At 40.6% G+C, this 23,952-nt stretch overlaps 1 protein-coding gene across 1 annotated transcript in view; it reads left to right on the top strand.

The window, feature by feature from the left end:
• LOC126470860 (katanin p60 ATPase-containing subunit A-like 1) overlaps positions 1-21,278 on the top strand; it is a 56,073-nt gene extending 34,795 nt beyond the window's left edge. Inside the window, exons 6-7 of the mRNA XM_050098876.1 lie at positions 18,039-18,165; positions 21,080-21,278. Coding sequence (XP_049954833.1) covers positions 18,039-18,165; positions 21,080-21,278 — 326 coding nt within the window. The remainder of the gene's footprint in view (positions 1-18,038; positions 18,166-21,079) is intronic.
• The last annotated feature ends 2,674 nt before the right edge of the window (positions 21,279-23,952 follow it).

Raw genomic sequence — 23,952 nt, 5'->3', positions numbered from 1 at the left:
TGGTTTTCTTACTTTTTTTTTTTAACAGCAAAAGAAGAGGCCGAATCGCGCGAAAATGGACCAATATTACCCGAAAACAATGCCAGCTACTTCTTATTGTCAACACAAACATTCATCAGGTGCATCCTTCTGATTATTTTGTATGTTTTAAATGAAATTCATATAAACGCGATTAGTCGGGTTTGTGACTTTTTGTTCGGTTGATTTCGTTGATCTTTCGATAGGTGTGGTGTGGCTGCCTGTGGACACGAGTCTGAGCACTCGTTCCTCCCTGCTGGCCCTACAAGGGACAGCGTGAAGTGAAACTTAATGTAAATAATGTAATACAACATAAATCATCGGGTTTCTTCGGTTTGTAATTCTTTTTAAACTAGCTTTCTTCGCACGCCTGCAACTGCTCTGAATTTCATAGTTTTATATTCTATTATTTACCTAAAATCGGTAAATAATCTTTTACAGGTTAAAGTACTCATCCATAAGAACAACTTTTACTATCGGACCTACTTCGAAATCGCGCAAAGCACCAGCTATTTCATACATTTCGGTCAAGTAGGTTATCAGATGTGTAACTTTTGTGCAGCTGATTTTTTTCGGGATTTCGAAGCTGCTGAGTATTATTCTAACCCATTAAAAGGAATTTTGACTATTTTTAAATAACCCTGTAGAGTAGCTCCGCAGAGTTAGTTTAGTTGGTAAGTTGTTGATTTCATCGTGCGCGCAGGCCGCTGGTGGCCGAGTGTTTCTAGGCGCCTCATTCTGGAACCGCGCGACCGCTACGGTCACAGGTTCGAATCCTGCCTTGGGCATGGATGTGTGTGATGTCCTTAGGTTAGTTAGGTTTAATTAGTTCTAAGTTCTAGGCGACTGATGACCTCAGAAGTTAAGTCGCATAGTGCTCAGAGCCATTTGAACCATTTTGAACTTAAAGGGTGCAAACTTGTCGGTGATGTCTTCATAGAATGCTGTGTTTATATTAACTGCAGTAGAAGTTCCTTCTGAATTGAAATATTCGCTAAAGAAGAAAGTCTTTCTTCTGAAACTGCATTCTTCGTGTACGTTTTTATACGCTTCAGACAAGGAAAGCGTGTTTCCGTAGATGCCGTAGTAGAAGAGATGGACAGAATGAAGGAGAACGCTTTATAAGTAGCCGGGAAAATATCCTTAGCCTCGTTAAGCATTTATAATATCCTTCCTGTGGGAATCTTTCTCATTGCCATACAAAATAATAAAATACATACTGCATCATCAGCGGGGTTCAGATTTAATACATATACCGCCAAATGCATTATGCGTGCTCCAAACACACAACAAACTCTGCTTTACAGCCTTGAGCTGGAAGCAGCCGGGAATAAAATTACCATCTACATCACTGCATGCCGCCTCCACAGAAAACCTCAAGAAGGTGACATCTTAGTTGCTATAGTAACCATACGATCACGCTCGACCTGATATGTGGCTCTGTCCACGAGGTTGAGCTCCAGGAAACGAAGGCCACTGCAGTTCGCCTGGTCCGAATCGTGTGCTTGCTGCTAGAAGAGAATTCCACACAGTATAAAACATGGAAATGCATCTGGAGTAATAACCAGCATACGTGGTAAAATAAATAAACTTTTTTAAAGTGTAGCAACGGTTGCGGATGCAGGGGGTGGGTTAAGTGGCTCAAGGTTCCCCCCTCCCCCCCCCCCCTCACAAAATAAAGCATCAGGGTCTACCCAGATACAATACTTCATATTGTCCTTCTTTCTTAGTACAATTTTCATTACTTATCCTAACGTAATCGATTTTAAGTAGGTATAATATGTTATCAACTTTTAAATTACTTAAGAAGCTGTTTACATAATGAGTCTTTAATTCGCACGCTACTCATTGGCGATGCACCAACAGCGACGCCCAACTGCTACTGCCGCAGAGCCGCCCGCGACGGGGTCCCGCGTGGTATATGAGAGAGTAGTGTGCAGTAAACAATGAGTGGTTTTCTTACTTTTTTTTTTTAACAGCAAAAGAAGAGGCCGAATCGCGCGAAAATGGACCAATATTACCCGAAAACAATGCCAGCTACTTCTTATTGTCAACACAAACGTTCATCAGGTGCATCCTTCTGATTATTTTGTATGTTTTAAATGAAATTCATATAAACGCGATTAGTCGGGTTTGTGACTTTTTGTTCGGTTGATTTCGTTGATCTTTCGATAGGTGTGGTGTGGCTGCCTGTGGACACGAGTCTGAGCACTCGTTCCTCCCTGCTGGCCCTACAAGGGACAGCGTGAAGTGAAACTTAATGTAAATAATGTAATACAACATAAATCATCGGGTTTCTTCGGTTTGTAATTCTTTTTAAACTAGCTTTCTTCGCACGCCTGCAACTGCTCTGAATTTCATAGTTTTATATTCTATTATTTACCTAAAATCGGTAAATAATCTTTTACAGGTTAAAGTACTCATCCATAAGAACAACTTTTACTATCGGACCTACTTCGAAATCGCGCAAAGCACCAGCTATTTCATACATTTCGGTCAAGTAGGTTATCAGATGTGTAACTTTTGTGCAGCTGATTTTTTTCGGGATTTCGAAGCTGCTGAGTATTATTCTAACCCATTAAAAGGAATTTTGACTATTTTTAAATAACCCTGTAGAGTAGCTCCGCAGAGTTAGTTTAGTTGGTAAGTTGTTGATTTCATCATGCGCGCAGGCCGCTGGTGGCCGAGTGTTTCTAGGCGCCTCATTCTGGAACCGCGCGACCGCTACGGTCACAGGTTCGAATCCTGCCTCGGGCATGGATGTGTGTGATGTCCTTAGGTTAGTTAGGTTTAAGTAGTTCTAAGTTCTAGGACACTGATGACCTCAGAAGTTAAGTCCCATAATGCTCAGAGCCATTTGAACCATGTGAATCATCGTGCACGATTCTCTACTTCGTGTACAAGCATCAGTTTGTTGGCTGCTGTTAACAGAGCCCGACCCAGTGCTATAGGGAGTGGCTAGTGCATACATTACCTGACCTGAAAATCGTTTCGATATTTCTTATGTAACAGGAAAAGCACTTAGCGATGAGGAAAAGTATTAACATCTGACACAGTCTTCAGAACCACCTCGAATTATGAATATCCAGAGTAGACAAGAAAGAAAGTTTCAATTGGATTGGCTAAAGAAATACTGTCTGTAGCCAAAAACAGAATGGTGCATAATGTTTATCTTGCGTACTATTTTCTGGTCCAGGTGGTAGGGGAAAGCATTCTGTAGCGCTAGGATCTTTAGCCACTCGTCCACTTTGCAAATACACTCTAATATAAAATGAAAAAGAATCCTGAATATGACAGAAATCGGTAGATGTTCTGTGCATCTACAGACAAACAAACCATTACAGTTTCAGAACATTTGGACGATTTATTCAAGAGAAAGCGCTTCACAGATTTAGCAAGTCAACAACGCATTGGTCCACCTTTGGCCCTTTAAGCAAGCAGTTACACAGCTTAGCACTGATTGATAAGAGTTGATATATGTCCTCCTCAGCGATATCATGCCAAATTCTGTCTAACTGGCGCGATAGATCGTCAAAATCCCGAGGTGCTTGGAGGGCCCTGCCCGTAATGCTCCAAACATTCTCAAGTGGGGAGAGATCCGGCGACCTTGCTGGTCAAGGTAGGGTTTAGCAAGCACGAAGATAAGCAGCTGAAACTCTCGCTATATGCGGAAGGTAATTGTCTTGGTGAAATGTAAGCCCAGCATGGCTTCCCGTGAAGGATAACAAAACGAGGCCTAGAATATCGTCGGCCTACAGCTTTGCTGTAAGGGTGCCGCGATGACTGCCAAAGGGGTCCTGCTATGAAATGAAATGGCACACAAGACCATCACCCCTAACTGTCGGGCTGTATGGCGGGTGAGAGTCAGGTTGATATCCCACTCTGTCCGCGGCGTTTCCAGACACGTCTTTGCTGATCATCAAGGCTTAGTTTGAAGCGCGACTCATCACTGAAGACAATTCTACTCCAGGCAGAAAGTGGCTGACACCACTGCAGACAGGCTTGTTGGTGTACAGAGGTTAATGGTAGTCGGTGCAAGGAGCTCCGTGAGCTCAGCCCCCTTTCTGTGATCCGCCTATTGATGGTCCTTGTGGTCAATGAAGCACCAGTTGCACGTTGCTTCTATGATAATGATGAATCCGTGGTTCTGATGATTGCTCGGTCCTCATGTTCTGTCGTCTGTTCCTTCTTGACATCGTGTTCTGCCATGGTTAATCCATTCCTGCCAACATCATCGAATAGTAGCATCGCTCCTATCCGAACGTCGAGCAATTCATCGATTACTCCAACCAGCTTCTATCAGAACAACTACACGTCCTTTCTCAAATGCTGATATCTACGTATACTGTTCGCGCGCCCATTTACGAGGTACAGTTGCTGTCTAATTGAATCCACAGAATGAAACTCGCAAAGATTTTATGTCCTAGTATTGACGTGTCCCCTGTTTATTCTCCTTGCCAGCTGCGCAGTAAAACCGTGCTGCAGTGTCACACATTCATCCACCAGCAGTCAAAGTTTACAGTTTTGCATTTTCCTTCGATACATTGATGAATACCAATTTGTGAGCAATTTACATAACTCCTACTTGGTGCGTCGTTTCTTTGTCTGGTACACATTTCGAAAGTTCATATGAAAACCCTGAAAAGGCTGCCAATATTTTAATCGAAACGGAGAGAAACTGAAAATGATTAAATCAAAGAGAGTGTGGCTGATTCCTATAGTAAATACTATTATACTATGTTATCGACAAAATATACCGTTAAGAGGCCGCCGAGATGAAGTGATGAAATCGGCCAAGGAAAATTTCAAGCCGTTTTAAAATTTCGCGTTGACTCAGTTGATTCATCTCTCCAAAAAAAAAATTAGAGACAGCGCTGCAAAATGCTACATATCTGAGCAAAACAGCTCATAATTAGATGATTGATTGTTACCATTCTGTCATAATAAGAAAGGTACTCAACAAAGTCGACGAAGCCGGCCGAAGTGGCCGTGCGGTTAAAGGCGCTGCAGTCTGGAACCGCAAGACCGCTACGGTCGCAGGTTCGAATCCTGCCTCAGGCATGGATGTTTGTGGTGTCCTTAGGTTACTTAGGTTTAACCAGTTCTAAGTTCTAGGGGACTAATGACCTCAGCAGTTGAGTCCCATAGTGCTCAGAGCCATTTGAACCAAAGTCGACGAAGCGAAATATTATGCTACCCTTGGCGACGAAATAGGATACCAGTGGTGCAGGACAATTTAGTGTATGTATCAGGTATTTCGATGTACTAACAGCACAGTGCATGGAGATTTCATAAGCTTCCTGTCTGCAATTGACTTGACTGGTGCTGCATTAAGCGATCAAATCGTTCAAGTTCACAATTTGAGATGTGAAGGTTATGACGGAGATGCCAACATGTCTTGAAAGTTAAGTGGTGTACAATTTCGATTAAAGTAACTCCTGCTTCTAGCGACTTTTATGCATTCTGCATAACATAAACTAAACCTAGCTACCGTGGAGGCCTGCAGCTTGCCTAGTGTTCGCAGTATGATGAAAGATGTAAGTAGTATTACCAGTTTTGTAAGTGAGTGAGTCAGCAAAAGGGTTGGAACTTATCAAGCGAACTGTCCTTGAAATCATCCGAAGGCAAAAATAGTTTCAAAATCTTAATGATACACGCTGGCTTCAAAGTCTGATGCACTCCAATTCAAAGAGCTCTTTCACTATAGTGTACAGCTTTCTTTTTTTTTTTTTTTTTTTAAGTAATTGACGGACCTTCTCCGCAATCGGAAAGTGCAAGTCTTCTGGTTTCTATTCGACGATGGCTTACCTTTGACGGTAACAACCCCTGTATTTGAGATTACTGTTTCGCTTTCACGCCAACTTTAGGCTGTTACATTAGACCTTAACTTTTGCTATGAGATGGTAGACGGTGTAATAAGAACTCTGGAGAGGTACAGAGAAACTTAATATCAAGAAATTTCCCAAGAGGCATGTCGCACTTGTAGAAACTTTGGACATTCAATTGCAGGATCCCAGGAAAGCCAGACATTCAATTCAGCGCTGAAAAATAGAAGCTCCAGATGCTAAGTAATACTAAGGTAAAAAAAGAACCTTTAATATACAGGGTGGTCCATTGATCGTGATCGGGCCAAATATCTCACGAAATAAGCGTCAAACGAAAAAACTACAAAGAACGAAACTTGTCTAGCTTGAAGGCGGAAACCAGATGGCGCTATGGTTGGCCCGCTAGATGGCGCTGCCATAGGTCAAACGGATATCAACGGCGTTTTTTTTTTAAAAATAGGAACCCCCATTTTTATTACGTATTCGTGTAGTACATAAATAAATATGAATATTTTAGTTGGACCACTTTTTTCGCTGTGTGATAGATGGCGCTGTAATAGTCACAAACGTATAAGAACGTGGTATCACGTAACATTCCGCCAGTGCGGACGGTATTTGCTTCGTGATACATTACACGTGTTAATGATTGTACCTTAGCATATGGCAAAATCTAAAAAAAAATCATCTGACATGACAATACAGAGAGGATGATTTCATCACACTGTGTTCCTGATTATACTTCTTGTGTATATTTCACTCTTTGAATTGCATTGTGAATATGTGCTCATATTCTTCTTTATTTTTGCATGCATCCATAATATTATGTGGAGTATTTGATTTCATGTTTATTTTTGTTTCATGTAGGACTAAAATAGAAACTGTTTCATTGGATAGTGTAGTATGTACTCATGTAAATTTGTTCCTGCTTACTAATCTGTGTGTGCACTGCTCAGTTTAAAAGTATTACAAGTTTGTTGCTAGTATTCTGCTTTACTTTAGATTGCATCCATTTTTATACTTCTCACATTTAATGGAATACTCCATGTTACCAGCTTTTGACATAATTGGTAGTCAGCTTTATTACATCTGGTCATGAAGTAAGTATGTATTTCTGCTTTGTATAGTGTTGCTTCTTGCCATTAAGTATCCTTTGTGGACGTAGTAACGGACACCTGTAACAGGGACTACTGACAATACAATGCACTACAATCATCCTTCCACACCAGTGAAAATTTGATAGGAAATAACACAGACACAAACACACACACACACACACACACACACACACATACACACACACACACACAAACACACACACACACACACACACACAAGCTTTCATAATTGGATCTACTAGTGAATCCTCTATAACTAGAGTTCGCTAGATGCAGTAGTATTCAGTTCAGTGAAAGAGTTTTCAAACTATAGCACACAATCCGATGTACAAATATGTACTTCGACGTAGAATAATTTTTCTAGTTATAATATATGGCACAATAACTAAGAACTCTGTCACTAATATTACAAAACATACTAACCAGTAAAGTACTTGGGCTCGAACAAACAGATCTGTATGAACGTTTGGTTACAGGACCATTATGTTCCTCTGAATGTGCTGGTGGGTGTCGTTTTTCTGCAAAACTCTGCAGTCATGCTCTAGATATCACTGTAGATGTAATTGTAGACGCCATACGCAATGCAGCAATCTAAACTATAAATGTAAATGCGGAATGTCATTAAAATGCTCCGAGCAATACGAATGACTGCAAAACGCACAGTGAAGAAATGCAAGTTGATCGCATGGCGTATTTGCATATTCTATATCAGTGTTGAACGCCACGTCAATGACACTTTTGAAGTTGTTGGATGATTCACCAATATCGTAGCCAGCGTTCTGCCACGCGTAACGAAACATTGGTCTGTACACTCCCGCAGATAACTGATTGTAAATGACAGAATGCATATTCATGATAAAGAACCTGTCGTGCAATTTCGGCTGCATATTACTGGAGCGTAGTTTAATGAAGTGTTTTATTCTCTCGGCATATATTTTATATTGCCTGAAGAAATACACATCCAGAGGTTGTGCATATTTTGTAGTTTTAGGCGGAATGATTTTTAAATCTACATGTTTTCCACCAGGTGCTTCCAGTAGTACTCGTTCATCCTTATGTCCAGACCAGGAGTCACAAAGTACTAATGACTTTCTCGACAAATGTGGATTCAAAACTGACAGAAAAAACGTCTTCAGAAGTTGTTTCGTCATCTTCCCATTCACACTTGCATCGACGACGACATTTGGAGGGCACCGCGTTTCTATTTCCCTTGACACGCGGGGTCCAAACTTTCCACTGGATTCGTGGAATCGTCCATTGATATAGCAACATCGCTCGTGTAACTACACTGCTGGCCACCGTAAATGCAACACCCTGAAGGAAGCATCCGAATCAAGTGAAATTTACAACGTGGAATTGCAGTGATGAGATATGCAACTGATTAGAATTTCAGCGCAGACGCACATCATGCGCGCCTGTGGCGCCACCTCATAGCGCCATTTAAGGCTTGGCGATTTCGACGAGTGTACGTTCGGCACGTGTGTTTACCTTGTGGTTGTTTCACAAGACGATCAGTTATGCCTCGTAGACAACAGCGAACATCGTTTGATCAAGTATCCGAGTTCGACAGATGAAGGATAGTGGCTTACCGAGATTGTGGATTATCATACAGAGAAATCGCTAGTCATGTTGGACGAAACCAAACAACTGTAATGCGGATATGTGACCGTTGGGTGCAGGAGGGTACGACGGACCGACGTGGTCGATCGCATTCACCTCCGTGCACCACTGCACGTGCTGATAGGCAAACTGTGCGCATGGCAGTGACGGATCGCTCAGTGACATCCCGAACCATAGTACAGCACATTGCGTCTGTAACGAATCATCCAGTGTCTGCGTGTACCATTCGACGCCGTTTACAGCAGAGTGGTCTGTCCGCAAGACGTCCATTGCTTCGTCTACCATTGACGCAGAACCACAGACGTCTCCTTCGCCAATGGTGTGATGACAGACGGATGTGGACGGCAGAATGGAATGACGTTGTCTTTACTGACGAGGCACGCTTCTGTCTGCAGCACCACGATGGTCGAATTCCAGTGTGGAGACACCGTGGAGAGAGGATGCTGGACAGCTGCATTATGCACCGCCACACTGGTCTTGCACCGGGTATTATGGTATGGGGCGGTATTGGATATTACTCTCGCACGCCTCTAGTACGCATTGCCGGTACTTTAAATAGTCGGCGCTACATATCCGAGGTGCTGGAGCCAGTTGTCCTTCCTTACCTTCAGGGCTCGGCCGCAGCCGTATTTCAACAGGATAATGCGCGACCACACGTGGCACGCATTGTCCAAAGGTTCTTCGTCAATAACCAGATTGAAGTGCTTCCCTGGCCGGCTCGCTCTCCGGATCCTTCGCCGATAGAAAACATGTGGTCCATGGTTGCTCAACGAGTGACCCAGATTACATCCCTAGCTGCCACACCAGATGATCTTTGGCAACGCGTGGAAGCTGCTTGGGCTGCTGTACCCCAGGAACACATCCAACGTCTCTTTGACTCAATGCCGAGACGTGTGGCAGCGGTGATCTCCAACAATGGCGGCTACTCTGGCTACTGATTCTGGCAGGAACCACATGTCACAGACGTCTGTAAACGTAATCATTTGATACTTGGTCAACATGTTATCTACAAAATAAATTTTGTTGTGCTACCTCTTGTCTTTCTTGGTGTTGCATTTACGGTGGCCAGCAGTGTATGTGTTGCACAGTTAACTGATTGCAACACCGCGACAGTGTTTCTCTCCCCTTTCGTGGATAGTGTTCTGTCACAAGAAAGTTCATAGTTGAACTGACTGATCACAGTTCCATACAGAACTAATATCGATGTTTTCTCTCGTGACATGCTCATTGACGTCAGCAACAAACGTTTGAGCTCTTTCAATCAGCTCTTCTTCGTCATCCTTATCTTTTTGTGCTTGGAGCATAGTGATACGGCGTGATGTTATCCTATACTCCTTTTTCAAATTAGTAATAAATCCTAGTGAAGCTGTAAAGTTTGTACACCCGAGATTTCTGGCTACGTCCAATGCCCAATGTTGTAAATGCCAATAATGAACGGTGGAACCGCATTCTCGCGCTTCATCGAATTTCGCCATTACACGCTCCTTGATGGTCCTGAACAGCAGTGTACGATTTCCTTTGAAAACTGTATTTCCTTCTCTTTTCTTTGCCACGTAATCCAGTATGTTTTTAATATTGCTTTTAGACTTCAGTTTAGGATATCTTTTCAGAAGCTTGTCGTATGTGTCGAAACCTCTTACGTAATAATCATCGTACATGTTCTCGAGTGTGTTGTCATCAAACGCCGTGATGATACTTGCAACTTTAACCTTCTTCTTAGGAGACGGTTGGTATTCACTGTCACTGCTTCCATCGCCTCTTCCCGCACTTGCCGTAGCACTACCGTTTGCAATGAGTTGTTCGTCATTATCATCCCTATCATCATCATTATGTGTTAGTGTGAAAACAGTATCTGTTTCTAACTTATGCTCATATTTCTGCGCTATAATAGACACCAGAAAACATGCGAATCATTCGTCTTCTACACCAATACCATCTTCGCGAAGAAGGGTTCTTCGTAACTTCTTCTCAACCAATCGCAATACATTAGCAGGATTGATTATCAATCACCGACCCATCTGACGCTTCAATACACAAATAATGTCACAAAACGCAACTTCAGAGGCACGCTGCACCGTCCCTACTGGTCCCGACTGGCGTACCGGCAGGTCAGAGTGCAATGCGGCATGGCATACGCAGTGCCTCTAACGGACGACTGCAGAGTTTTGCAGATGCGGGAGTATCAATAGTGCAATAAGAGACCTTTACATTATTTCTCACACTATTTTGGTGTATTTCTGTTTGTTCGAGCCCAAGTACTTTCCTGGTCAGTGGCAAGAAGCAACACAGTTCAATGCAGAAATACATACACATTGCGTGAAAAGATGTAATAAAGTTGAATAGCATTACTGTCAAAAGCTGCTAAATGGAGGTCCCCATAAACCCATTGGATTATACAGCTTATACAGCTGTGTCACAGCCAGCCACAGGTTTCAAGTCCGTCATTACATTGCTAGCTGTGAGACGGACCGAGCAGCTATAGCGCCTCCTTAGTGTTTCTTCTTCGCTGTTACTAGATGGCATGAATGTAATATACTATTGGAAAGTTGAGAAATCGGTCTGTTTGGTGGTGAGTACCACACACGATTTCTTTCGATATTTTACGAGTTTTAAGCAAACACTTTCAGGTTTTGTTTGGTTTATTCTCCCCAATCCCATCAAGAAAACACCCCCCAGAAGTTGTGCAGTGTGTAAAGCAAGGAAGAAGAAAAGTGATACACGATATGAATGTGAGAAACTCTAGTGGCGTTGAACATGCCTGCATTTTTCGGGTATATCACACCAACAAAAACTTCTAAAACAATGTTATCTTCATTCCTCAACAATTCAATAAATAGTGAGGATAGATTTATAAAGAACTGTAATCAAAAATATATATAACTTTGAGGAAAGTTTGTAAGACAACATATGATGATTTTCGTAAATTTAAATAGTAAATGTATGGTCAACTGTGGGAAAAATATTAGTAAGTCACTGGGTGAAATGGGAGAAAGATGAAGAATGGATGTGAACTAAAATAAAGTAGGATATGAGAAATATACTTAAAATGCACTTAAACTGGGCAGTTCACATTCGTATTCGTAGGCAGGAACAAATGTCAACAGAACACTATGCAGCAAAACCAATTTCTGTTTTATATGAAACGAAAACAAATATGGAATTATTTACTCCAACAATCAATACAGATGCAAGCAAAAATCGAGCAGAATACAATCAGCTTATTCACAGTGCAGTTCAAAGAGTGCAATACACACGGGAAGTCATATATCAGGAACACAATGCGATGAAACCCAGTTCTGTTTACTGCGAAACGAAATCAAATACGGAAGACATTAAATCACTCGATAAGAAAGCGAGATGATGTACTGATAATTTTGCAGTGCTCCAAATGTCATGGCAGAGAATCGAGGTCATGTTACCGGAAGTCCCCCTAATGTGAATTTCAACCCCCCCCCCCCCTCCCACTACACACACATCGCTCTGCTGAGACTACCGGACATTGACTATGCGAGAACTGTCTCCAGTGTTCACGAGATCCAAATTGAATCACATAACTGTAGTGCTTATGACGGGGCAAAACTGCACTAGAATGTTGGCTCCCACAAAGATAATGCACTAAGACTTATACAAAAAACCTTAAGATAGTAAACACTAGTCTAGAAAGTAAAATACAAAGGTACAATTCACTTTTTCGAAGAAATACGTGGGAACAAAAATTAAACTATGCACTGTGAATAAAACAAACTAATATCGCTCCAGGTGCGTCTGTGGAAGGGGTGCCGCAAAAATGCGTGAAAGGACCAGAGCTGTCACGACGGTCCCACGTGGCACGCACACATGCGAGTCAGCAGAAGAAGCAACGGCAGTGCGAACTGAGCTGTCGTATAGTACAGACGCGAATTTCGAGATTCTGTAATTTCAGTCCGCGGATCAGGAGGGTCGAGCTTAACGCGAGCTCCCCACAGACTCATAAGGATCTTTGTTTTTCATTCTCCCTTTGCTTCATCATGTCTGCGAAACACACAGCACCCCCACGATCACGAGAAAAAGATTCGTTTTGTTCCGGACATGCTTCCACTGTTCTCCTGCCCTCACACAACCAGACGACACGCTCGTCACCGAGGAGGGTACACCGTCTGGGGTCGGTGTTCGAGCGGAACTGTTATGCAAAGACAATTATCGCGATCGACGGTTAATGGACATTGCGAATCAATTTCATTTTTGTCACTTGTTCATTTACTCATTTGACAAAATAATTTTCGGAAAGTGTACTTATCAATTTCCTGTTACCACACCGTCGAACAAAGTGCGTGGGTGTCAGTAAAGTCGGATCACTCTACAACTGACATGTAAGCGGCGATACCCACACGTTCCCGCTTCACTGGTGACCCCAACACGATCGCTACGCTAAATACGCGGTGATGAACTTTCATCAGTGTGAGTGATGCAGAACCACAAGTGATCTAACGCTTTCGTCCTCGCGTATGAAGAGTGAGTTCACGAACAAAACTTCGTGAACTAGGCGCTAAAGCAAGGTGACAGCTTTGGAAGAACTGCAAAAGACAATAGACAGTGTACAACAGACAATACTTGAGCTGCTAGTGCGCAACCAGAGACTGGAGAACAAGTTTACGGGAGTGGCAGAAAGCACAGGATGTGTGTTTTGGTTAGGCTGCCCTCCATTTGGCCCCGTGGCCCAATCATGTGGTTCAGCCAAGTGGAGGCAGTTTTCATGAGCAACATCACCTGTGACCTCGCCAAATTTGGACATGTCATGAGCCAGCTAGATCAAGACTATGCAGCCAAAGTGTGGGATATCACCACCACGCCGACATAGTCTTCATATAAGTGACTAACAGAGGAGTTAATAAGGTGAATTGCATCACTGCGGGAACAACAGGTGAATCAGTTGCTGCGACAACAGGAGAGATTAGATTAGATTAGATTAATACTAGTTCCATGGATCATGAATACGATATTTTGTAATGATGTGGAACGAGTCAAATTTTCCAATACATGACATAATTAAGTTAATTTAACAACATAATTAAGTTAATATAACAACTTTTTTATTTTTTGTTTTTTTTTAATTTTTTTAATAATTTTTTGTTTGGTTTTTTTTCTTTTTTTCTTAATTTATATCTAAAAATTCCTCTATGGAGTAGAAGGAGTTGTCATTCAGAAATTCTTTTAATTTCTTCTTAAATACTTGTTGGTTATCTGTCAGACTTTTGATACTATTTGGTAAGTGACCAAAGACTACCTTAGCTATATGCTTCTGATTAAGGTCTATATTTATTAATGGCGTCATACCATTTACTGTACGGAAGTGTATCTACTGTGTCTTATCAAAATTCAGTGGCAGTATAATTCACCCCTTTCTGTGCCAAAATTAGATTTAATATTGAATAGTGAAGATCATCCTTTCTCCTAGTATTGTAGTTATGCACACTACTATTACTTTTCAATTGGGTTTGGTTGTTAATAACAAATTTCATAAGAGAGTATATATACTGAGAAGCTACTGTGAATATCTCTAGATCCTTAAATAAATGTCTGCAGGATGATCTTGGGTGGACTCCAGCTATTATTCTGACTACACGCTTTTGTGCAATAAATATTTTATTCCTCAGTGATGAATTACCTCAAAATATGATGCCATATGCAAGCAATGAGTGAAAATAGACGTAGTAAGCTAATTTACTAAGATGTTTATCACCAAAATTTGTAATGACCCTTATTGCATAAGTAGCTGAACTCAAAAGTTTCAGCAGATCATCAATGTGTTTCTTCCAATTTAATTTCACATCAATGGACACACCTAAAAATTTTCAATATTCTACCTTAGCTATATGCTTCTGATTAAGGTCTATATTTATTAATGGCATCATACCATTTACTGTACGGAAGTGTATCTACTGTGTCTTATCAAAATTCAGTGAGAGTCCGTTTACAAGGAACCACTTAGTAATTTTCTGAAAGACATTATTGACAATTTCATCAGTTAATTCTTGTTTGTCAGGTGTGATTACTATACTTGTATCATCAGCAAAGAGAACTAACTTTGCCTCTTCATGAATATAGAATGGCAAGTTATTAATATATATTAAGAACAACAACAGACCCAAGACTGACCCTTGTGGAACCCCATTCTTGATAGTTCCCCAGTTTGAGGAATGTGCTGATCTTTGCATATTATGAGAACTGCTTATTTCAATGTGCAATGACAGGAGGCCATCGCAGTTCCTGCGCCATTTTCAGAGCCTCGCACAGTCCGACATGGTCCTAGACTTGCTATTGCGTGCTGTCTGGATGCGCAGCCTTCCAGCACAAGTGCAAGCAGCCATTGCTGCACAAACAGAAATGCAGCTGGACACTGTCATGAACTTGGCTGATAGGGTGTGTGACGCACCGGCAACAACACCCAATACCACCGCCGTGGCAGCCTACAATGCTGTTGCCGTGCCTGCAAATTTGGCTTTGTTGTGATATGTGTCTCCCGTAGTTACCAGTACAGATGCCAACCTGCCCTACCTAGTTCGAGACCTGGCTGCAAAGGTGGCAGTACACAGGTCGACCAGTTGGCACACTCACAAACAGAGAGCAGCAGTCCCCATAGTGGCACAGATTTCGATACCACCGATCTGGCTCCCACCACCATCAGCGTGTTACCAGCCATTCTGGTGGTAAGCCGACAACATTAGAGCATCAGCTGAGTGGGCACTGCTGGTATCATTCCTGCTTTAGCTATAAAGCGACAAAGTGTCGGCCTCTCTGCTTGCACCCAAATACCAGCTGCAAATGGGCCTAGGTTCACCCAGCTGCAGTGCAATATCCAGGCATCTCCTCAAAATGGAATGGCCTAGCAGCGTGAAGTACCTCATCTGCATGGGTTCCAATCTGTCTCTTTCCCCTTGATTTATGCTAAGAGCTTGCTGGAAGGCCTAGACAATCTCTTATGGTGGCAAACAACTCAACAATAAAAATGTACAGCACTTGTCACAGAAATTTGGATCCTGGACTGTGTCGCACCTTTCCTTGTAAGTTTGTTGTGGCTGATGTCAACAAACCAATCCGGGGTGCGAATTTCCTTGGTCACAACAACATATTAGCTGACATTACAAGTGCCCTTCTGATTTGACAACAAATTTGAAAATAGAGTTACAGTAACAGCTGGCTGCCTCGTTCAGTGTTAAACTAGTGAAGTTCCCCAGACCATATGCAGATATACTGGACAAATTTCCAGAGCGCACTTGTCTGCCTTGTGCACTGAGGCATGTCGAACATTCAGCAGTCCACCACATTATGACTACATGTGGACCACCAACCTCATGCTGTCCACATCAACTTGCACCCGAGTGACTTGCTGTAGTAAAGGCTGAGTTCGAGGCCGTGTTTTGACAGTGCATTGTTCGTCCACCATGTAGCCAATGGTCCTCTGCCTTGCAATTTGTGCCAAAGATAGATAATTTTTGGTGCCCATGAGGAGATTGGTTGGTTGGTTGGTTTTGGGGAAGGAGACCAGACAGCGAGGTCATCGGTCTCATCGGATTAGGGAAGGACGGGGAAGGAAGTCGGCTGTGCCATGCCCATGAGGAGACTACCTACATTAAATGCACAAACGGTGCCAGACCGATACCTCAAACCACGCCTATAGAATTGTAGCCACGCCTTGGTGGGCTCTGTTATACTTAGCAAAATTAACTGCACGAAGGTGTTCATGCAGATCCCTGTGGTACCTGAAGACATTCAGAAAACAGTAATTATAATGCCCTTCATTCTTTTTGAAAGCTTATACTTGTCATTCGGTCTACAGAATATTGCCCAGACATAGCAGCATTTACTGGATGGCATTTTACGAGGCATATTTGTGGTATTTTATGTACCTCACTGATATCCTCATCTATTCAAAGTCATCTGAATGCCATCACTGCCACATAACGACCATCTTTCAGTGGCTGAGCGAGGCCGGCATAGTCATTAATCCCTCAAAAATTATGTTTGGGGTCACACAAATTGAGTTTCAAGGGCATTTACTCAGAGCCACTACTGGGTAAGGTGCAGGGGATGTTGAACAAGGTGCACCCACAGACACACAAAGGCTTACGCCACTATCTTGACATGACAAATTTTTATCGGTGCCATCTGCCTAATGCCACCACATTGCTGGAACCTCTGACTGTGGTGCTACGTGGTCCTACCTTGAAGCCGGCCAGTGTGGCAGTACGGTTCTAGGCACTTCAGTCTGGAACTGCGTGACCGCTACGGTCGCAGGTTCGAATCCTACCTCGGGCATGGATGTATGTGATGTCCTTAGGTTAGTTAGGTTTAAGTAGTTCCAAGTTCTAGGGGACTGATGACCACAGATGTTAAGTCCCATAGTGCTCAGAGCCATTTGAACCATTTTTTCCTACCTTGAAGGGAGAGACCCTTGTTAACTGGTAGTATGCAATGGAGAGAGGATCTATTAACTCCAAACGAAGCCTTGCAGAAGTGACACTGCTCTCTCACCTGGTGCACGACGCTCAACTGGCTGTGGTCATGAATGCTAACCAGACAGCTATAGGTGCAGTGCTTCAACAGCGCATTGGCAGCAGCTGGCAGATGCTCAGTTTCTTCTCATGGAAGCTTTCAGAGTGGCAACACACATGGAGTGCTAAGGATTGTGAGTTGCTTGCATTGTTCAAGGCAGTAAAATTCTGCCGCCTATCAGTAGAAGCTCATCCCTTTGTAATTTTCACCAACCACAAGCCCCTAACTCACGTATTTCAGTACAATAATACCACGTGTACGCCACACCAATACTGGCAGTTGGAGTACGTCTCACAGTTCTTCACGGACATCCTCCATTACCACAATAAAGAAAAATTTTAATGGAGCAAAAAATAGTACGTTCATAGTGAAAAATGCAACAGGAAATGACAGTGAAAGGAAGTTTGTTGACATTAATCAATAGCAGTTGAAACAGAAACAGCAGTATCTTTCATAAATATAATACAACAGTGAAAAATGACATTTCCTAACATTTATACAAACCTAGCAATGCACAGGAAGGAGTAAATTATCCACCTGTTGGCTCTCTTCCAAGATTTGTGTAGTGATCTTGAGGATGTTATGCGTATAAAATAATTTTGAAAACAAATTACTCTACACAGAGTATATGCAGAGTTTGTTCTACTGGACAGTGAAGACTATGTTATGTATCTTAAACCCACTGCATCATTTGAGCACATTCCGTAAACTGACTTAGAGACAGTGGATGTCGTAAAGAGTTTGGTGTATCCACACAGTCTGTGTTACTGATGAGAATTAATTCGCCTTCATTACACAGAATAAATCCTATATTATTTGTATGTGGCAGTTTCTTCCTTTCCAATTTCTCTTTCACAGACTTTGTGTAATGGACCCTTTTTTACACAGATTGTCATTACTGATGTCAGGATGCTTCATGTTGTTTCAGATGAAACAAGATCTGCCTTGGTGAAACTATGCCTAGAAGGAGTAAATGTTGATCCTCCTCTAGATACTAACAAAGTTGCTGACAGCCTTAAGGGCTACACAGGATCAGACATAAGTAATGTATGTAGGTAAGTAAAATACAATTTGTTGAAAATCAAAGTACACTACTAAGGCAGAACATTATGACCATCTTTCTTCCATTTAAATGAGGGAAGCTGATAACCAAAGCAACTTGACAAATATGATTTTCCAGTGAATATCACAGATGTGACATGGCTTGAAAAATGAAACAGTGCTGGAGGAGATAATAGTGCTGGAGAGCACACAATTCATGATTCATGATTGCTCATGTCTTTCTGCACCCATGTGTGTGCACTAATTTATCCATTGACACCAATACATATTATGTCATTCAGCATTACAGGATTCACCTTAGAAAATAATGTAAGAGAAATGTGTTATCTTCTCTAATAAATCAGGCTTCTTGTTTCATTATGTTAAATGATGCACCAGAACATACTGGCATCTTGGAGATCACCTGAACAACACACACATCATGAGACATAAATAAATAGGCCAGTGATCACAATACCATGTTATGAGTGGCATCCATCTGTGTTTACCTCAGCATTACACAAGGCAATTAGTAATATCCCTGTTATGATCAAGTTTTTATGCCAGTGGTTGACTCACAGAAAATTACATGAATGATCAGTATATTCTTGCTTATAAATGTAGACTGTCACTAATAAAATACTAAATAAAGTAGTTAAACATATTAGTAATAGTATTAACTGAAAGACTTTGAATATTCTGTACTACTGTCAGTCATGCTGCATGGCAGCTCATGTAACAGTGACCCAACTGCTAATGGTTGACACAGTAATTTCATTTCATAAATAACAACAGGTCACACTTATCTCTGTAACATAATAGACCATTATATGAATAAATCACTGCTCACTGTTATGATTTAAGCTACTTCATGAAACCATCATTTTCTCATATATCATATAACAAATTAGAGTTAATAAGTCCGACAGACAACAAGCAGCCTTGTTTAACTTTCAAAGAGGAAAAATTCTGCGCAGTATGAAGCATGAATTATGGATGCCAGTATGGAATCAGAGGACAATTGAGCCACAGGCTAAAATCCTACCTACATGACAGACAAGAGAAAATAATCTCAGATGGGATTAACATGTAGGTAAGAGGGCTGGAGTCCAAATGGGGAATGGTAAATTATGGAGCCCTACAAGACTCTGTCCTCAGTCACCTGCTATTTCTTATCCACAAGCATTGTGATACACTATAAAACATCCACAGATGTAGAGTTTAATGCCGTATTATTACTTGCAGATGTTCTGAACTGGTTCACAGTAAATTCCCTGACAATAAACCTCATCAAAACCAATTATATTTACCTCCATTCTAATCAGGAAAGCCCATAAGAAATTAACACTGCACTTGAGAGCCATCAGATACAGTGGGCATATTGTTTGAAATAATTAGGCATACTAATGAATAACAGGTTTAACTGTGAACATCACATCCTTCAAATCTTGAAAAGGATAATCTCCCAACTCTGAGACATCAACGTCTCAAAATCTGCTTATTTTGGTTACTTCCAGTCGCTCATCTTGTGCGGCAGTTCACTGATACTGAAAAAAGTCTTTATCATCCAGAGAAAGATTGTCAGAGTGGTGTGTGGACTGCCTCTAAAAATTTCATGTCCTAATCTTTTGAAGCAAATAGAGATATTAATTACTACCTCTCAAAATCTCTTTTTGATCGTGCCATTCATGCGTCACAATACTTCTCAATATGAAATAAATGAATGAGTACTGCCATCGCCATAACACAAGAAGGAAATGTGGCATACAATAAAACTTGAAGAATTTTCTCTACTGCAAAAATGTGTAAAATGCACTAGCACAAAAATCTTGAACTCACCTCCAAGTCATATTAAATCCCTACAAGGCAGTAACTGAATATTTAAAAGTAAGCTGGAGCAGTTTCATCTTGAAAAAGTTTCTGTTCTCTAGACAAATTCTTTAACAGACACAGGTAAGAGCATTTTCCATATCTACCTGTGTTTTGCTGTTTTATTGTCTCTTTCTTCTTTAATTAGATCTTATAAATCACATTGTGTCCTGTAAGTTATAAAGATGGTTACTGTATTTTATAAATCAAAGGCTGTGTTTAGGTAATATCTGAAATTTACATTTTAAACTCTGTATTGACATAAACATACAAAATGAGTTAACAGTTTCAAGTCATTCCACAAGCATGTGTGATCACACAATAATGGATAAATGGAATGTGTATCAGAATAAATAAATAAAAACACATTCCACTATTTCTCTGGCAATTTCAGTTTCTATCTACAGTGAAAGGAATTTTTCCTCATCACATAATAAGTATTCTCAATGGGTTACAACTTAGATGACATTGCAGGCCAATGGATAGAGATCATAGCTTTTCAACAAGCTGTGTGTTAAGTAAACATTGGATTTAAAATGGTGAAAAATTGCAGTGTATATCATGCAATGAAATAGCAATAAATGGTACAGTTGGACAGTTGTAATATATCACTGTCTATCTCACAGCCTCTAGTGAACACAATAAGTGATAACAAACAGTAACTGGTGTCACATCAGACTGTAGCACTTGATATTTCTGACACATGATGCTTATGAACCAGTACTAATTACCTGTTGTGCTTTGCAGTGACAATCATTGCTCTTGTCAGAATGGTATAGAAACTTGAAGCGGGCAAGATCAGAGAAAATAATGCTTGCTCAGTTTAGTTGTACCAGACATTTGAGTACTGACTCAGATGCAAATTGATGCTGAGGATTCAAACACAAATGGCAGAAGGTCACCTATGTTGTGGTACTGAGTTATGGATTCTAATGTGTTATAGATTCCAGAGCTCAGTATAAAATGCATGGAATGTTACTAAAAAAACCACCCCACTTGATCCTGAAACAGTAAATTAAACCTTTGTGTAATTATTCATGTTTTGTGTGCTCTTCTCAGGGATGCTGCCCTTATGGCAATGAGGCATAAAATATGTGGCAGGAGTCCAGAAGAAATTAAGAAAATCAAGAAAGAAGATGTTGATCTACCAGTAACTATGCAGGATTTTGATGAAGCATTAACAAGATGTAAAAAAAGTGTATCAGCAGGAGACATTGCAAAATATGAAGTTTGGAGGGAAGAATTTGGATCTTGCTAGAGACCTTGAAGTGATGATTATTTTTTATGAAGTGTAAAATGACATGTGATATAATTTTCTAGCATGTTCAGACTGAAATAAAGATTATCCATGTATGGTATTCTTAAACTAATCTTTCCCATACTCACTAACCATTATTACTGATTTGCTCATTTTTTGAAACAAAATATTTACTAATTGTGTCTGAACTATTTGTTAAGATTTACTGTGGTGTGTTCTATAGAATCGAACAAAGATATGAAAATTGTTTTGCCTCATTCTCATTAAGAAGAAAGAATTCTTATTGTAGCGTTTGGCTGTCAGCGTTAGTCCTATGTACTTTATATGGGCAGTTTTCTGGTATCAGAATGAGCCCAAGGAGCTTTAGAATGAATAATATATTTTTTCCTTATCCCTTTTCATACATTATTTTTTAACTTAATCATTTTTCATTGTTGCATATTCTAAACTTTTTTAAATTGTTGTTCCTAACCAACCTATGGTATACAATATAAGAGATATGGGATAAATGATATATTAGCATCATAAATACCAGAAATATTTATGTGAAATGGATGAGTACCCCAAAAACATGTAGTTTACATGTCTACATCTACATCTACATCTACATTTATACTCTGCAAGCCACCCAAAGGTGTGTGGCGGAGGGCATTTTACGTGCCACTGTCATTACCTCCCTTTCCTGTTCCAGTCTTGTTGAACTTCATGCATATATGTTAAGTTATTGAGCCAGTCATGCAGTTTGTATACAAATGCACTGTGCTAACACCCAAATCTGTACATAAATCAAAATGAACCAAATCCAAAGAAAACACATTAGGTTGGCTAATGATGGTGTCACACACTGCGTGGTGCCTAGTGGAGTACAAATGTAAATGACATACACATTACTAGGACCAAAATTGATAAAGTACAAGAAATTATAGAACATATTAGCTTAAAAATATGTTGTAGAAATCTTAAGTAATGACCAGTACAATTGGTGATGCACCACAAATTTGTATAAAATACAAAGATAACAAAGTACACAAATTTAAGTACCTTGGGGAGATCATCAAAGAAAATTGAGTGAAAAAAGAAGCACTTTGGAAGTGAATGCAAGAACTTAACAAAGCACATCAGGCATAAAAGCAATCTAAAACACAAAGTCATCTCCTGAAAGACATCGATAAATTATTGTGAAACCATTTTGTATTGTCTCAGTCAGAACCAAATGAACGAGTCACAATATTTTTTTCCCATTATTTTGCACTTAGGAGAACTGTCCTACTTCCACAGTGATGTCAAAGGGGTGGGGGAAAACTGTGTAGCAAAATTTGGCTCTTTTGAGTTTCCCACCACCTTTTGATTTTCGCACCATTTTGCACTTATAGCAGTTTACCTATGTCAGAAGGATGGGGGAGGGGACAAAATCTGTCAGAGTTGCATGGCATCATTAACGATGATATAGATGAGGGGGAAATCTAGCAAAAATGCAGACTATCCTGAAACTGGCCTAGCCCAACTACTGAAGAATTCATTAATCAGCAGTTGCGGGCATTATTGAGGAAAGTATCAATCCGGTGGAGCACCTGTGGTGATCATCCCCAAAAAAGAGTGTGTATGGATAGCTCAAAATCATATCAGTTTTGTTTTAGTTACAGATAACTCAGTAGTCGCATGATTACAGGTGCTTATCTAATCTCAAATGTAGCAGAAACTATGGATAATTTTGGATAGACTCCACCATGGACTTAAAGAGTGGTTATCACCAGCTAGAAGCAATACTGGAAGACCAGCCAAAAATGCATTTATTGTTCCTATGGGTAACTACCAATACTGGTATATGCCATTTGCATTAAAGAATGTGGCAGCCACATTTCAGCATTTGCCACATGGATTTTAGCAAGGTTTGAAAACAAGGAAGTGTACGGTACATTTGGATGACGTTGCTGACCTTGCTCAGGATATCGAAGAACAAGTGCTACTGTTAATGAAGGTGTCTGACAGTTGCGCACAGCACATCTAAGACTGAGTATTGAAACATGTGATTAATCATGAAGAGGTCTGGACTGATGCTAGTTGGTAAGGGCCATGCAAGATTTTCTGCACTGTGTTCTGAGGAAGAGCTATAGTAGTTTTTGGTTTTATTGAATTGTTATAGAAAGTTCAATGTGAAATTTGCAGAGGTAGCATGGCCACTTACTCACCAACTGAGAAAAGGAATGATGTGTCATTGTACATCAGAGTGCAGGGATGCAGTCAGTAAATTAAAAGAATTGTTAAGATCTTGTACAGTGTTGATTTTTTCAAACTATGAATTTGTATTGTCATATGATGCAAGCAATAATTTGCTTAGCTGTTTATTGAGTTAGGAAGTGGACAGAGCAGAGCATGCAGTTGCCTATTCCTCACATTGATTGAATACATTGTAAAGAATTTACTCTAAAACAAAAAAGGAAATGCTTAAGCCTCATATGTGGCATAACATACTTTTGATGTTACTCACATTGTAGTATACTAAAAGTAATAACAGGTATGTGGTGTTGACACGGATATTAAGTTTGAAGGATCCATCAAGCAGATTGATGCACTGGATACTGAAGCTTAGCGAGTTCAATTTTGAGGTAATCCATGGACCAGACAGAACACAAGGGAACGCAGACGGCCTCAGTCTCAAGGTTTGTGTATTATG

The sequence above is a fragment of the Schistocerca serialis genome, chromosome 3, assembly GCF_023864345.2.
Source record: "Schistocerca serialis cubense isolate TAMUIC-IGC-003099 chromosome 3, iqSchSeri2.2, whole genome shotgun sequence".
NCBI classification, from domain to species: Eukaryota; Metazoa; Arthropoda; class Insecta; order Orthoptera; family Acrididae; genus Schistocerca; species Schistocerca serialis.
This window is presented reverse-complemented; position numbering and strand designations above follow the sequence as displayed.